Source organism: Phacochoerus africanus, chromosome 2 (assembly GCF_016906955.1).
Source record: "Phacochoerus africanus isolate WHEZ1 chromosome 2, ROS_Pafr_v1, whole genome shotgun sequence".
NCBI classification, from domain to species: Eukaryota; Metazoa; Chordata; class Mammalia; order Artiodactyla; family Suidae; genus Phacochoerus; species Phacochoerus africanus.
In genome coordinates, this window is record NC_062545.1 from 31874905 (window position 1) to 31892803 (window position 17899).

Here is a 17899-nt window from a genome sequence, read left to right on the forward strand (position 1 = left end):
AATACAGAGCCGAAACATGGAAGTCTGCTAGATGAAATGAAAACTGTCTTAGAAGTGAATATGATTAAAGATAATACACAATAAATAATCTGTTTAGCATACAAAAGGAACAAAAAAGAAAGCTAGAGGGCTTTAGCCTTTTTTTTTTTTTTTTTGCTTTTTTAGGGCCACACCCACACCATATGGAAATTCCCAGGCATGTGGAGGGTCCTAGGCTAGTGGTTGAATTGGAGCTGCAGCTGCTGGCCTACACCACAGCCATAGCAATGCAGGATTCCAGCCCCCACTGTGGCCTACACCACAGCTCACAGCAATGCCAGATCCTTAACCCACTGAGCAAGGCCAGGGATCAAACCGAAACCTCATGGTTACTAGTCGGATTCCTTTCTGCTGCGCCACCAACAGGAACTCCTAGCTTTTAAAGTTTAATCATTCTGACTCTGTTACCCTTCTAGCTTGGGCAGTCTGAAAAATACATTCTGCAATACAGTTCTTTAAATGCCTAACACCACAAGTCTAGTACTGAGGGAACGAGTTAAACATTTACCATTTCTACAAATGAGAGTAAGTTTCTACCAAAATGTCAAACTTGATGCTTGGGAGAATAAAGTGGAGTAGTGCGGGGAGGAGGGCACACACGACTCAGTGCATCCTTTCAGACCATGCCTGTGGATCAGTCTTCCTCTTTACCACCCTTGTCCATCTCTATCCCTGCCAAAGAGGCTATAGATATTCAGTAATTGGTAAATTTTATTATTCTAGATGATTAATTGAAAATAGATATTATTATTCAATTATTCTAATGAAAAATTAATACGCTGCGTTCATTCATTTTTTTTAACCTTCACTGAAACCCTGCTGCTTTTCTGGTTTTGTGCAAGGCACAGAGGTTACCATAGTTGAGAAGACATTGGTTCCTGTCGTCAAGAAAAGTGCAATTCCAACTCCTGACTCCACTCTGCTGACGGACACCCAAAAGGTCAGCCGCTTGGAGGAGCATTTCCGGCCGATTTTGCAGCCCCTGGGTCTCAAACTTTTATTCTTCCCAGTATGCCAAAGCTTAAGCACCGAGGAGGAGGAAATTCCTGCTTCAGCGGAGAAGTGGCAGCATGCAGGCAACGACGCCTCGGGATGACTTAGGCCCCAGGCTCCACTTGGGGGCACTCTCGCCTGGCTCGAGGGCCGCTCTTTCCCACAGGCGGAACCTTAATGGCTGGATCCCTAGTTTCTGCGGGTTTCGTAATCGGCGCGCACCCAGCGCTACCTGGCTTCCGGGCAGGCTCCAGTTGTTTGCTGGGCCTTGGAGGGGTCGGCCTCAGCTGGGTCCTTGAAGAGGAACGCGACTTTGGCGCGCTGCAGTTTCCTGTGGGCATCTTTGGCCCTCTGGCCCTCTGCCCCTCTATTCCCGGAGTTCCGGCCGGTCCGGGCCGCGCGCTTGACGTCCGAGGAAGAAGGGGGCGATGGTCCAGATGGAGACGCAACTGCAGAGCATTTTTGAGGAGGTGGTGGTGAGTGGAACGGCTAGGAACCCAGGGCCATGGCTGGGCGAGGGGGTGGCGAGGGGACAACGGCCCGGGCAACCTCTCCTAGACTTCTTTGTTGTGATGCCACTTTTGTGTGCAACGGCTGAGGAATTCTGAAATTGCTGTCAAATTCAAAGTCTCCTTCGAAATCCACAACACGCTTTGTTACAGGCCAACAAGACAGGTATTGTTTGCTTCCGCTTGTGGCTGATTAAGGTGACTTGCTCTCTGTTGCATTATATTGTTTTGCTCGGGGAGGCCCCTCCCCCTTTTGTTTTTTAAGTTCGCGTTCACCATTTACTTTTTTTTTTTTTTTTTTTTTTACAGAAAACAGAAATTATAGAAGAGGCTTTCCCTGGGTGAGTGTATGCATGGCACATTTTACCTGAGTGTATCTTTGTATGATTTTATTTAGGTCTGTCTTGTATGTAGGTTTATAAGATCCATTATTCTGTTTATGTTGAATTACCTTTTTAAAACTAGTGGCAAACACCTTAAATTTTTTTTTTAGCATGTTTATGGACAACCCTGAAGATGAAAAAACAAAACTAATTAGCTGTTTGGGAGCCTTCCGACAGTTTTGGGGTGGTCTTTCTCAGGTGAGCGCTGCATTTTTAATACACCTGGCTGATGATTTTTGACCTCTTCTTCTTTACATTTACTTTGATGTTGCTGTTAAAGTCTTTCTGGAAAAGGAAATAAATAGTCTTTTGTTTATTCTAGTATCCTGTTTGTTTCAATTCCTATTCTTCCAGTGGAGAATCTGTATAGAAAAATCAGGTTAACTACAGCACAGTGTGAGATGTTTTTAAAAGTCTTTCCCATGGTAGATTATATAAAACCATTTTCAACCTATTCTGATTTATTTGGTGCACTTCAGAACAGCTGTGTTAGTGATTGTAATGGATAAAAATTTCATTCATTTCAACAGAGGAACTGGCTTAGCCTTGACATGAAGATCCTATAATAAAGATACTATAGCAGAGATACAAAGGTGCCATAATAGGGATACGAAGATAGTATGACAACATTGATGAAAGTAGCAGTAAAACTTAGTAACAAAGAACATTCCCCAGATAATGTAGCCTTGAAAAAGGCAATAGTGTGATACTTCATTTAAATTTTATTTATTTATTTTGCTTTTTAGGCCCGCACCCACAGCATATGGAAGTTCCCAGGCTAGCATTTGAATTGGAGCTACAGCTGCTGGCCTATCCCACAGCAACACAGGATCCCCCATGTCTGTGACCTATATCACAGCTCACGGCAACACCAGATCCTTAACCCCTGAGTGAGGCCAGGAATCGAACCCGCAACCTCATGGATACTAGTCAGATTTGTTTCTGCTGCGCCACAACGGGAACTTCCAAGTGTAATCCTTAGAGAGCTCATGGTGCAGTAGTACATTATCTTCTCATGGTTCATTATAGGTAGGAAAATGAGAACTTTTTGCAATTGAGCTGCTGCTTTAGACTTGCTACTCAAGAGGTGAATCACATAGTGGCAATACATTCTTTTGTTTTTGTTTTTGTTTTTTAGGGCTGCATCTGTGGCACATGGGAGTTCCCAGGCTAGGGGTCAAATTGGAGCCAAAGCCATAGGCCTATGCCACAGCCACAGCCACGCCAGATCTGAGTCATGTCTGTGACCTACACCACAGCTCACGGCAACGCTGGAATCTTAACCCACTGAGCAAGGCCTAGGATCGAAGCCTGCATCCTCATGGATACTAGTCAGATTTGTTAACTGCTGAGCCTTGAAGGGAACTCCCAATACATTCTTTTTTAAGTTCCTTTTACTTTTAATTATTTTGTAATAATAGGTAATGTTTATATGATACAAAATGCAAAGGGTACAAAAGTTGGACCCAATGAATAAGTTGCTTTCCATCTCTCTTAACTTAATAACTTGTTCCTTTTCCTGTTTGCAGCCAGTATTCTTAGTTTATGTTTCCTTCTAGAAGTGTTTTATGCATAGAATCATTTCTATAGAATGTTTATATACTGTGTATGTACACTGTTGATTAGAACCTTGATTTTCTTCCTCTTAATTTATAATTCTCAATGTAGTTCTACATCAGTCCATTAAGAATTACTTCTGCCTTCCTTTCTTACTTTCTTAGAGCAGTATAATATTCTTTATATGGCTGCACCTTCCTTTATTTAACCAGTCTCCTAACAACTGACAGTTCTTAACTTTTCCACTTTAAATAGTACTATAATGAATATTTTTATGCACTGGACACAGAATAAATTCCTGGGAGTAGTTTTGCTGGGTCAAAGGGTATGTCTGTGTGTAATTGTCTAATAGCTTTCTGTAAGGATTTTACTAGTTTGTGCTCTCTCTAGCAGTGTATAAGAATATCTGTTCCATAGAGCCTCACAGTAGAGAGTTAAAGAACTTTTTGATCTTTACCAATTTAAAACTTTAGAAATTTCATTTCAGTATGGTTTCATTTGCATTTCTCTGAGTAATGTTGAACATCTTTCCAACATACTTTAATTTTTTAATAATTCATTAAGCACTTTATGAATTAAGATATGGCCTTTGTCTTTAAGAATTTTATATCTAAGGGGGAGTCAGGAGGAAAATAAGAATTTCTAAATCAGGATTACAATAGAAGTGTGACTGAAGGACAATGGCAGTGCAGAGGAGCAGGACAGACTGTGGTATGGCACTACATTTTGGTATCAAATTAAAAGTTTTGCCAAGTCTAGAAATTGGATATGACGTTAGATTCATAACTGATTGGGCTCTTAGAGATTAGATGCACACTAAATTCTCATGAGACTAATGTACTAATTCATAATGGATTTTTACCCCAGTGACAGGAATATTTATGTCTGCAATTAAGAGCACCGCTTACGATAGCTTATACAGTCTTTGCTAGAACTTTGTATTGATCATGAATATGTTAATAAGATCATACTCCTTTTGCAGGTCCCATGTAATAAAAATGTTAGGAGTTTAATTTATGTAATTGTATGATTTTAAGCTTAATATAGCTGAAGTACTAAACCTGAATTTTTTCAGTTTGTTTTTTTAGAAATTGTTTTCATCCACAAATTATCTTATTCATAGTCTTGATATTCTCTCATTTGTACTATAAGCTATTTGTTGTAGATTGTAAGTTTAGACTTAAAATATAATTATTTTCTAATTTTCCAGGAATCTCATGAACAGTGCATCCAGTGGATTGTTAAATTCATTCATGGCCAGCATAGTCCTAAAAGAATTTCTTTTCTTTATGACTGCTTAGCAATGGCAGTTGAGACTGGTCTTCTTCCACCCAGGTATGTTTAGTGGTGAATATGAGCAATCTAAAAAATTTTCTTTTTTACATATGTTTAGAAATTGGTTGAAGTTGTTGTTGTAAAAGGATAAGGGAATGAAGAAGGAAGTTATATTCAGCAAGAAATCCTTCATAATATCTAATTTTTAGGATGGAGTATTCTCAGGATTGTATACCTAAAATGCTCAAACCCAGGGAGTCTTTGCCTTTCAGCCCAGGTGCTAAAATCACTTTCTTTGACCAGCTTGGGCCAGTTAACTTTTTGTTCTTGTTCACTAATTTGTTGATTTTTTTTATTCCACATATAAGTGATACCATACAGTATTTGTCTTTCTCTGACTTATTTCACTTAGCACAGTACCCTTCAGGTCCATCTATGATGTTGCAAATGGCAAAATTTCATTCTTTTTTACGGATGAGTAGTATTCTGGTGTGTGTGTGTGTGCGTGCGTGCGTGTGTATGTGCACACACCACATCTTCTTTATTCATTCATCTATTGATACACACTTAGGTTGCTTCTATATCTTGGCAGTTGCAGATAATACTGTGAACATTACAGTTCATCTGTCTTTTTGGATTACTGTTTTTGGTTTGTTTGTTTGTCTTTTTGTTTTTTCTAGGGCCACACTCGCGGCATATGGAGGTTCCCAGGCTAGGGGTCTAATCGGAGCTATAGCAACTGGCCTACACCAGTGTCACAGCAAGGCAGGATCTGAGCCACATCTGTGACCTAAACCACAGCTCACAGCAGTGCTGGATCCTTAACCCATTTGAGCAAGGCCAGGGATCGAACTTATAACCTCATGGTTCCTAGTTGGATTCATTAACCACTGAGCCACGATGGGAACTCCCTGTTTTTGGTTTTTTCAGATATGTACTCAGGAGTGGAATTGCTGGGTCAGTTCCAGTTAACTTTTGCTTCATGATGAATTACCGCAGTACTTTGTGACTTAAAATAATAATAATCCTTTTATTATTAACATTCATGGTGCTTGACTGGCCAAGTAGTAGGTAGTTTCTTCTCAGGTATCGTGACTGCAGTCAGATGGTGGCTAGAACTGGAGTCATGACAAAGGTCTTCTTGTTCCCATCTGGTGGGTAATGCCTGGCTGTCATCTGGGACTTTAGCCTGCACTGTTGACCAGAACCCACATATATTTTCTCCATGTGACCTGTGCTTTGTCACTGCATGGTGGAGTCCAAGAGCAAGCATTCAGAAGAGGGCTTGGCAGAAGCTCTCTCACCTTGCCTTGGAAGTCATACAGCATCCCATTTGCCAGTTGTAGACCTGCCCAGATTGAAGGATAGAGTATGACACTGATAGTCTTCATGGGAAGAGTATCAATTTAGAAGAGCATGTGGGATTGAAAGTGGTTTTGCAGCCATCTTGGGAAAAAGACAGTTTGCCACAAACTGATGGATGGTAAACATTTAACTAGTAGCTTTTGGTAGATTTCTTTCTAAAAGATAACATAATTATTGTCTAGTTCTACTTTGTGTTTAGTCCTTCATACAACTAAAAAATGTAAGATACATACGTAGTTTTTTGAAAGTGTGCTTGATAATACATACCTTTATTGAAAAATACTTATTATGACAACTATGCAGAGTACACAGACCTTAGCAATTAGAGAACTTGGAAAAATTCTGCTTTGTAACTGGAATAGGTATTCCTTTTTTTCCAGGATGGTTTGTGAGTCCCTGATAAATTCTGACACTCTTGAATGGGAAAGAACACAGCTTTGGGCATTAACATTTAAACTGGTTCGGAAAATAATTGGAGGAGTAGATTACAAGGTATTTTTTTCTTGATTATAAGAAGTAATTGCTGTCAGGCAGGATTAATTTTTCAGTGTATATATTTTAATTTCACATGGGAGGAGTTAAGTGGAAGCATTTACAAAATCTTTTTTGTTGTTGTTGTATTTCCTGAAGGGATTTAAAATTCCTGTGTTTCCCACAGCTTCTCGGCTCCCATCCCAACATTCTTAATACTAGAGGTGGCTGATAAACTTCTGTAGCAAGTAGGGAAGTCAGCAAGCAGACTCTGGGTCCCTTCATGCCACAGATCTGAATGGTGTTTGGGCCCCTTTCAAATCAAAGGGCACAGAGCAGGGGTGTGTGGAATGAGAAGGGACACAGACATCAGCTGATGAAAGGAGCGGGTCCTGCTTCCCTTTGACCTCTGTTGGGTACATGTTTTTTCAAAACTGGTATTTTCAGCACTCTGTTCTTGACCAAAAACAACAGCATACCCTCTCTGATTATCTCATAATACAACTCAGGAGCCCTGTAGCTGTAGAATCTGCTGCTTCATCAAGCTACTTTTGTTTTTTTCCATTTTGAAAGATTTGCCAGTACCTCCCCTGTGCTTTATGTCCGTATTTTGCCTAATCTAAAATGACTTAGCTGACAGTTATTGGTTAGAATCATGATTTAGTATAAAATCACTTCTGAGAAACTTTTTCTGATTATTTTCTCTTTATTTGTACTTCACTTTCCTTAGCATTTTAATATGTAGTTTTTACTTTACTTACTTGTATGGTGCTTTATAATTGTTTCTCATTTCTTTCATGTATATGTTTTATCTATCTCTTTTACAAGATTGATCTCATGGTTTATATTATAGAATGAAATTTCTCTACATATCGCATTCTGCTCTGAAATAATGCAGCTGGTAGTAGATATGAGTAGATGACCATTAACAGAATAGCTTTATTAGATAAGTTGGGGGGATTAAAGTATGTGATGGATTATGAGGAGAGGGAATAAAGTTAGAATATGCCGACAGGAAGGAGCTGAAGAAGTCATCTACCAGAAAGTTTTATATCATTATCCATGTTTTCAGAATATTTTCAAGTTCTATTCAAACGTATTTCTGTCTGTTAAGTTCAAATTAAGGTTTTTTTGGCACTCATAATAATAGAAACTCTTTTAATGTTATGAAGGTCAAAAAAGCTTGGTAGAGTGTGGAAAGTTTAATTTTTATTTATGAGCGAGTTTTTTTGTTCATTTATACTGCAAGCTGTTCTTTACAATTCTGTTTTGGAACATGATACTTCTCTTGGGTTAATCCTAAGGGCTTGAATGTTAGCTCTAGTTCAGAAAAATTAAAAGTATTACCTTGAAGATAACATTTTTCCCCCAAGTATATAATCTTGGAAGTTTTAGATATTTTAACTAGCACAGGTGACATTACTTAAGTTTAACATATGACTTTTCTATTATATCAGGGTGTTCGAGATCTTTTAAAAGTGATTTTGGAGAAAATCTTAACAATTCCCAATACAGTGAGCTCCGCTGTTGTACAGCAGCTCCTAGCAGCAAGAGAGGTAATTTAAACATTTCTGCAACTTGTTGATCATGCCTTAAAAAAGTCTAGTATTACATAGTTCTGTGCTTGTAAAACTTAATGGTAGTTTGTAAAATCTGCCATTTGCTTACTTTTACAAGAATCATGTCATTTTTTTTTTTTTGGCTGCTCACACAGTATATGTAAATTCCTCGACCAAGGATCAAATCCAAACTGTACCTGTGACCTATGCCACAGCTGTGGCAATGTCAGATCCTTTTTCCCACTGTGACAGGCTGGGGATCAAACCCACATTGTTGTGGAGGCAATGACAGATCCTTAACCCACTGTGCCACAGCCAGAACGCCTAAAAATCATGTCTACTTTTAAAAATGCTATTTCACTTTCATTATATTTGAAGAGGAAATTAAATTTTTTTTTTCTTTTTGGGGGGCACTCATGCGTATGGAAGTTCCCAGGCTAGGTATCAAATTGGCGCTGTAGCCGCCAGCCTACGCCACAGCCACAGCAAAGCAGGATCTGAGCTACATCTGCAGCCTACACCACAGCTCACTGCAACCCTGGATTGAACCCATGTGCTCATGGATACTAGTTGGATTTGTTACCACTGAGCCATGACAGGAACTCTGAAATTTTAAATTTTAATTCATAATTTTTAGTTAAAAAAAACAGATTTTAATTTATAATTTTTAATTAGGAAAAGAACAATATAGATATATTAAAGTATTTCAACCTTTATAGGAAGTCAGCCTAAGGAACACTCAAAAGATTGCTGTGTTTTGTAACTAATGTTGTAAGAATTCTTAGTCTGTTGCTTCCTGTTGGAGTCTACCAGTATTTAGAGCATTTTCAATGTCATTTATGAACTGTCAGCAATCCATTCTATTGTTTATTATTCTTCACTTTTAGATATTCTCCACTTACAAATAATTTTTTAATGCTATAGCTTAAGCCCAATGAATGAATGAAATGATATTGCTACCTTTTAATACCATTGTTGCATTTGAAGGGCTTATCTATGGGAAAGGTGAGTCAAAATAATAACATTGCCCTTTTATTTTACTTAGGTTATTGCATATATCTTAGAAAGAAATGCTTGCTTACTACCAGCATATTTTGCAGTTACAGAGATCAGGAAACTATATCCTGAGGGAAAACTTCCACACTGGGTAAATTTTTCTAAAATTTTTACTAGAAATTTGTATTAAAAATAGTTATATTGATTTTATTTTTATGTGCTTGCTTTTTTAAAGGTCATTTTATCTGTAGATAATAATCATTTTTTATTATGAGATGATATATTTCTTTCATTTCTATGCTATTCTGTTGAGACAGTTTATATATCATTGTGATAAAATATACCCAGCTTCATTAATTAGTGAAGGACATGGTGGTATGACCTGGCTTAATTCAGGGATAAATGAACTGGTAAATAATTGTTTGGAAGAAGCAAAAGAAAACTAATCTTTGAGTAATTTTATGTGTCAGGAATTGTATTAAATCTTTACATATTGTTTTATATAAATGATCCTTGTATTGAGGAAAATCTTGATTTTATTTTTATACTTATTTGTTTTCTACTTTGTTTTAGTTACTTGGAAACCTGGTATCAGACTTTGTGGATACTTTCAGGCCTACAGCAAGGATAAATTCCATTTGTGGTAGGACTATAATCTAAAATATACCAAACAGTACCCAATTTTTAGCGATCTGACTATTGAACAAAGTTAATGCATGGTATCTAGTACATGTCTTCATGACTTACACAAGGTATAACTCTAGGAGCTTAATAATGGCCTTTTGCTTGTTTTCAGGTACTTTGTGCTGAGCATAAGGAGGGAAAAGCAACTGTCTGGACTGGGTCTAAGCTTGAGATAGAACCATTCTAGAAAGTGTATTTCCCAGTGATTAGAGGGAACTTTCAATAGTTAGTGTCATGGAATCTGTAGACAACTGAAAGTCTCAATGGATCTGTCCCTCTCTGGCTGTAGTGTACAACATTATCTGACTCTCTCAGCCCAGACTAATTTACATCTTTGCTCTGTATGTTGTTTATTTTCCATTTTTTCATGTTTGTTAGATTCTCTGAGTTTTCTTTTAAAAATAAATATTTATTTTGCAATTTTTGCAGGGATCATATATTTTCCTGAATTTTTTCTAGAAATCTTGGTAGCCTCTGAACAGCCTGGGAATATAGACCTTTTTTTTTTTTTTTTGTCTTTTTGCCTTTTCTAGGGCTGCCTCCCATGGCATATGGAGGTTCCCAGGCTAGGGGTCTAATCAGAGCTGTGGCTGCCGGCCTACGCCAGAGCCATGGCAACACGGGATCCAAGCCGTGTCTGCAACCTACACCACAGCTCACGGCAACGCCGGATCGTTAACCCACTGAGCAAGGGCAGAGACTGAACCCTCGACCTCATGGTTCCTAGTCGGATTCATTAACCACTGCGCCACGACAGGAACTCCAATATAGGCCATTATTTAGTCAGTGACCAAATTTTGAACATTTTCTATGAGTCAGGTGCTATTCTAGACACTGAAAATACAAAAATAAAGAGACCCAAGATGGATAAACCTCAGGCTTCTAGCTTTTGTAACAGTGGATATTGACATCATTTAATGAATTATGGAAGTGGTGCAGGTTTGAGAAGGATGATGATGAATTTAGCTTAAGTGATAGTGCTCATCAGGCAGTTGGATGCATGAGCAGACTGATGGTCATATACAACATCCAAGGCCTCTAGGAACATCATGCTTAAAGTTACTCATGTTGACCCTAGACTAAAGGTCCATAAACGTTTTCTGTAAATGGTGATATAAGAAATATTTTAGGCTTCATGGGCTATACAATCAATTGCAACTACTCAACTCTGTCATTACAGTGCAAAAGCAGAAGGATTCCATTAAAACTTTACAAAACAGGTGGCTAGCTGGATTTGGTTCATGGGTCATAGCTTGCCGACCTCTGTCCCTGGATAGATGGAACATCTGTGAGTTTGGAAGGCCCATGCAAATTGGTCTTTAACCATCTGGAAGGAAATCCCCAAACTTCTATTTAATTAAAATATTTTTTAAATCAGTGCCTGGTTTAGCATATGTATTCATTAAATATTTGAAGAACCAGGCGTTACTATGTTCACATTTATTTAGAAACATTTTTTGTAATATGTACAGGCCGCTGCAGCCTTCTGCCAGTTGTAAATAACTCGGGTGCCATTTGTAACTCATGGAAATTGGACCCTGCAACTCTCCGTTTTCCTTTGAAAGGCCTGTTGCCATATGATAAGGTATGTTACTAAGTATAATGGAACTTTTGATCCATTAAGAGTCTTTATCCTAGATTATATGATGTGTAATGCTAAATTATCTTTTCATAGACTAAAGAAGTGAATATTTAATGAAAGATAGTTTATGATTTATCATTTGATTTCAGTACGCAAGTATAGCATGTGGTTTTTCATATTGCTGATGTTTATGTTCCAGTGGTCCACTTCTAGCAAAACACTTACAGTTAGAAACATGAATTTTTCTTTTTGGCCTTGCCACGGCATATGGCAGTTCTTAGGCCAGGCATCGAACCTGCTCCACAGCAGTGACCTAGGCCACTGCGGTGATAACGCTGGATCTTTAACCCACTGCCTCACAAGGGAACATCAGAAAATTGAATTTTTAAATTAATTCTTTGTTTTCATTTTTCTTTACAAAGCAAGGACCAAAAATGAATTTGCAGTATTGCTAAAATCTGAAGAGTGAGCCTCCTCTTTGTTAGATTTTTTTTTTTTTCAAAGGGAAGGGGTGAGGGAGGACAAAAGTAGAATAGAAAATTCTCAAAGGAAAAAAAATACAAACACCCATAAAATGAAATATGAGATATGGATATAAAGTTCTAATGAAGTTTGATAAATTCATTTTATCCATCTTAGGGTTTGCAGTGGTAACAGAGCAGGAGGTGCGGAGGGCAAGATTGTTTTCATGTAAATGTTTCATGTTAAAAATGATGTACAGAGGGATTAGGAAACTTGTCTAAAAGGAGGGTAAAATAGTGCAACTGAGATGATAGTTCTGGGCTCTCAGCACATTAGTTAGCAAAACTTTGGAATGTGAAAAAGTGGTAAACTAAATGGAATATGCCATTATCATGATAATAATAATGAGTACAGATAAACTTATTGTATACTTATGTGCCAGGCACTGTTTTAAGAATTTGACTTTGCAACAAACTTTATTCTTAGCAATCATCTTAGTATTTCCCTTATTCAGATGATGAAACTGAGACACAAAGTGGGAGAGTAACTTGACTAGCCCCTCCCCCCCCCATTTAGGAAATAGTATGGTCAGAATTTTAACTCAGACAGTCTGATTCTGGCATCTAAACTCTTAAGCTCTGTGCTGTCCAGTCATTATTTGTTCTGTCCAAATTTGGAAAATGGTATTTACATTTACACCTGTATGAGAATGTACAAGTGTAAATGTAAACACTATTCCTCTTTGATTGGATTTCTGGGCAAAAATCCTTTCCTTACAGTGATGCTTAAGAATTTCATGTGACTATTGCTGAAGCCATTTCTAAGTTTTTCTCTATGTCCTTGGGCAAGTCCCTTCACTGCAGTTACATCACTTATTTAATAAAGGGTGGGAACAAATTAATTGTAAGCACTAAAATCCTATGATTTTTTTCCACTAGATACTGCCTACTGTGTGAAGGTAACAAGTGCCTTTAGAGGATTTTTTAATCCCAATTTCAAATTATTTGAATTTACATTAACTTTCATCTTGAAGCAATAATTTTCTTTATTTTCTTTAAAGGATCTGTTTGAACCACAGACTGCTTTGTTGAGATATGTTTTGGAGCAGCCTTATTCCAGGGATATGGTCTGCAATATGCTAGGTTTAAATAAGCAGGTACTGTACTGTGCTGGAAACCTAGTGAATTCTGCATAGAATCTGCACTATTCTTTTCTCTTTTCTTTGCTATAGCTAACTGAGCAAAACAGTTAAGAACTATTTGGTGATTTTTTTTTTAAGTATATGGTTTATTAAACAATGTATTATTCCTATCATTTATATTATTGCTTTAAGAATGTTTAAATTAAAAAGGAGATATTTTAAAAGTTGGTTTATTTTGCATTGCTTTTTTTTCTATAAGGCCAGTTTCAAGTATACCTTTTGCCAGAGAAACCTACACATGACTTAACCATGATTTTTGGCTTTTTTAAAATTATTATTTGGGTGTCTCTTTTTATAACCCTTGATATCTTCAGCGTGGCCTCATTGCTGATTTTTTTTTTCTTTTCTTTTTTTTTTTTTTTTGGTGTATGTTTTTTTAATGGTTTAACATGTGGGAGGGTTTGTGCTGACTCTGGGTTCCTTGAGGCTGGCCTCATAGTCACTGTTTTGTCTTTTCTTTTTTTCTTCCTTTATTTTTGTTCTGTCCTGTCTTGTCCTGCCCATCCTCCAATGCTCTAGACCTTGAACATTGCTCAGGTATGTTCACAACCTTACTGTTGTATTGTGACTAACGATACGCTGGCCGCTTTGTAGCCACTGATTCCATTTAGAGAATACGTGTATGGTCGGGGCTTGAAATTGGCAGGACCATGCTGAGACCAAGGCCACTAAAATGAATTTCTTCTTGGGATATGAGAGTTGTTTTTGGTGGATTGTTTTTGATTTTGGTTTTTGGTGTTTGTTTTTTTTATATATTCTTTTTTTTCTTTTTCTTTTTCTTTTTTTTTTTTTAAACCAAGAGACAACACCTGGCACATGATAAAGCCTGTCACTTTTTGATGGGTTGTTTTTCCTTCCCACTCCATTTTACTCTTTTTCATACTTTAGGGCTAAAGCTAGCCTGGTGGAATTTTCAGAGATGGAAAGATTTGTGGTGGCCTTTATCTTTCCAGATTATTAAAACATAAACAAACATCAATAAAAAATGTGTACGTTGCTTTGCCTAAAAACAAAAACAAATGAAAAACAAAACGAAAAAGAGAGAAAAAAGCACTGTAACAGAGATATGTTACTTTTAAAAGTTGGAGTGGTAAGCTTTACACAGGGAAGGTGTTTTTTGGAAACATGGGGAATGACTAAGAAATGTCACACTCTTAGGTGACCCCACACCTGCTTGACAAACACCCTTCTTTGTCAGTCTTTGCCAGAAGTGTCCTCCTCCTGGAGTGAGCGCCTCTCAGTTGAAGCCCGCCTATGGCAGGAGGAACACCACCTGGCCAAACTTTATAAACCAAACTCTTATACAGTCCCAAGTCTGTTCCAGGACTTTTCACCTTTGAGATTTTAAGCAAAATAGTGGTTCCAATTATTTTTGTTAAAAATTTTTGAGCCCAAGATATTAAAATAGACCAGCTTTTTGATTTTAAAAAGACGTTCTTGTCTAGGTTATATAAAATAGCGTTGCTGTTTGCAATACTATAGTGAAGGTTGTGCCAGTGCTTCCATTTATAAAGCCCTATTTTTAAGGACATATAGCTTGGCCATAAAACTTGCTCAGTGTTGAAACTTTGCATGCCAAACCTCACCCTAGTAGCAGTATCTCTTTTATTATTTTAAGTTTTTTCTTCTGAAAAATTTACCAAGTCTCCTTGTTTGGACAAGCCTTTGTACATGTGAAACTGAAACTGCTTCACACTACAGTATCTGACAGTTACCTCACATAACCTGTCAATGTAGCATCTTAAATACCAAGTCATTAATTCTGATCAGCTTTCACTTGAGTTAGAGGTAAGTATTCAGTTAACTTTGAAAAAAATGCTTCATGCTATGTTTTAAAGCTAATTTTTGCAATGAACTTTAAGTCATACTTGACTCCGTTTTTTTGCAGTTTGGTGGATAAATGTACCCACGGTCATTTGAGCTGCAAGTTCATTCCCCCAGATATCATTAGTCATCCTTAGCTTTTTGCTTTTGGGGGGCAGCTCTTCTCAAACTAGAAGCTGACAAAATTTACAGGAGAGTATTTCTGATCTGATCCTTTTAGTAACAAGTTTCAACCTAAAAAAAGTTTATGACTAAGACATAAATCCATAAAAAATAAAGTTTATAATGGAAATGCTGACAGAACATTATTAGTCTTGATCCCACTGTAGTGTAAACATTGTCAAAAGTTCACAATTCATCACTAATTGCTTTGGTAGAAAACTCTGTAGAGAGTGGACTTGAAGATAGAAGATATGCTGAATTGATATATTATTTTTACCACCTGGAAAATAGGGTACAAAATGAGAGCACACTGTTTAAGAAGCGTATGATTAAAAATAAGTTATCTGATCACATCTTTTATCATTACAGAACTATATATCCTTCACTATACTTTCTTGTCCTTTCTCTAGCAATGCAATAATTTACCTAAAGCTTTGAAACCTTTTAAGAGCTGTCCATATTGCATTTTCCAGTAGGAATTGGGCTATGGTATTTCATCCTAAAATCAGGTGCATTTGGAAAGTCATAAATAAATAGCCCGGTTCTGTGACCAGCAGGGTAGATGTTCACAGTGGGAGAATCCTGTTTTGTGTTTCCAGGAGAGTTTGTGTTTTTTCTACTGAATAGGAGCATTACAAAACAGATTCACTGCTCAAGTTCTTATGTGATAGTATATGAACTCTGGCTGTCCTGAGACAGTGAAATACTGGACTAATCACTCAGTTTATCCTTACCCATTGAAAGTGGTATTAACTAGCATGGGTTCCAGTTCTGAATGGTAGAGAGTATGATACATAACATAAAAGGGATTTTCCTCCCAAACTTGTCCTGAATAGATACTGCTGTAAAATTGATTTCTAGCCCTGAAAGAATGATTGTAAATTAACTTAAGCTCACCTAAATACAGTATGTTAAAATTGCACCACTGCAGCAGGATCAAAACTGTTATATGAAAAGGTCAGTGGCACTTAGTATAGGATGTGGTTACTAAGACTGAAACCGTTATCATTTACCATTTGAAATATATGCTGGGAAAACATCAGGAATATGGGTGGAGGTTAATGTTAATGTTTCTATTAATACCTTGTGCCTCATTCTCAGCTTTTGTCAAAGCTGAAAATTTAAAACGTTTCCAATGCAGTTTTTTCTATTGTGCAAAAATCGAATTGTTGAAATCATTGAATTTAGATTCTTATTGTTAAAACAGGTTTTAACGAAACACACATGTACATTTGATGTAAACTAATTCAACTTGTATGTCTATATCTTGAAGACCAGTTTTCACAAGCATTCAGAAAGTAAGTTGTGAGTAGCAGTAGACATAGCTTCCATCAGCTACCAGAATTATCACAGCCTAGTGATTGATAATTAACCTTTATTCACAGATCATTAGACTGAATAGTTTACAAGTTTTCACTTATTCCACCTTATAAAGTAATTTATGTGGTGAAGAGTCTTAATTTTAATGTACTTATAATTTAGCAATTGAAAACTAAAGCAAAACTTATTCTAAAGTAGTTAACAGCACAGATTATTTTATACTCCAGGCTTTTCCCTCTTTTTTTTTTTTCTTGGTATTTTTAAAATTGGCAAATAAAAAAAAGAACATGTTTAAGCTATCCCTAAACTTGGTTTGAGAACAATCCTTTGATTTAACCAAAAACATGTGGGAAATATAGAGTTAATTCTAATGCATGTTCTGCTACCCTTAAACTAACCAGGGCATTTGGTGCCATAGAGGTTCCTGACTGATTTAATTCTTAAAAAAATTTGGGCGTAATCTTGAGTCATGGTGTATATTGAATCATCCGCTTTAACTATGAATTTCCTAGTTGTTCTTACTTTGCCAAAATCTTAATAGTTTTGGTTTTCTTCTTTAAATCATTAACTATATAGCTATCACTCTACCCCTAAAAATATGTAGTTAAATATCCAGTTCTATAAAACAAATAGCTGATACCAAAAATGGAAACTCAAAAATGACTCAGGTGCTGAAAACCAGTTTTATTTAGTTTATTCTTTTTTCCTGAAGCAGATTGATGGAAGACCATCATGAATGGAGGAATAGTTGGCAGATTGGTTAGTTTCCAAACCAGAAGCAAATTCCCATCACTAATGAAAAATTCCTACTGGAAATCCTGGCTTTACTTCTTTTCACAAATTTTTCTGACTCTTATATACTTTGAATGATCTCACTCTAAATTTTGTGTTGTCTGACACATTTCGTAGGTTGTTGGTGGTTGGCAGAACTAGTGAATTTCAAGCCCTGTACACAGTAGTTTTGCATGCTGACTTAAGAAATAGTTTGTAGTGTTGTCTGTTGCACTTTGCTCTGCTTCATAATGATAATTACATTTGGAGGAAAAGTACTGTAGTCTCAACTGGTGGTGTTAATATTGCTCTTTGTAAATCTGTAATGTGGTTGAACTGTGATCATGGCATTGTGTTTTTGGAAAAAATATGAAACAACCATTGATGCTTACTGTTTTGAAAAGATGTTTGTTTTATTTGCATGCTTTAAGAAAGTGCAGCTATATTGGAGCTTTACAAGTTTGGAGCTGGCAAAAAGCATGCAAAAGAGGGGATGCTATCATTATGTTTTGTTTTTTTCCAAATTCGTCCCCATTTTGCATTTCCCCCCTAAATTTGAAGAAATCATATCCCTTTTTCATGGCAAAAGACTAATAATCTCATCTAAAGTTTAGAGAGAAAGCATCTATATTAGTTACTGTATTCATTAGAAAGGCTTCCAACTGCCTGGCTATTAAGTCATGTAACATTTTATTAAAAATATGAAAATGGCTTAAAATATGGCTTAAAATATTTTGATAAAAGTG

General features: G+C 36.8%; 1 protein-coding gene across 3 annotated transcripts in view; it reads left to right on the top strand.

Moving 5' to 3' along the window:
* Positions 1 to 1248: 1248 nt before the first annotated feature.
* Positions 1249 to 17899, top strand: part of MED23 (mediator complex subunit 23) — a 41481-nt gene continuing 24830 nt past the window's right edge. For 2 of the 3 annotated variants that reach the window (XM_047758610.1, XM_047758631.1), the window contains exons 1-11: positions 1249 to 1508; positions 1851 to 1882; positions 2035 to 2122; positions 4692 to 4816; positions 6502 to 6613; positions 8050 to 8148; positions 9197 to 9298; positions 9721 to 9790; positions 11304 to 11416; positions 12936 to 13031; positions 13596 to 13613. In XM_047758610.1, coding sequence (XP_047614566.1) covers positions 1461 to 1508; positions 1851 to 1882; positions 2035 to 2122; positions 4692 to 4816; positions 6502 to 6613; positions 8050 to 8148; positions 9197 to 9298; positions 9721 to 9790; positions 11304 to 11416; positions 12936 to 13031; positions 13596 to 13613 — 903 coding nt within the window. In that variant the 5' untranslated portion in view covers positions 1249 to 1460. The remainder of the gene's footprint in view (positions 1509 to 1850; positions 1883 to 2034; positions 2123 to 4691; positions 4817 to 6501; positions 6614 to 8049; positions 8149 to 9196; positions 9299 to 9720; positions 9791 to 11303; positions 11417 to 12935; positions 13032 to 13595; positions 13614 to 17899) is intronic. The other variant, XM_047758620.1, reaches the window with a different exon arrangement.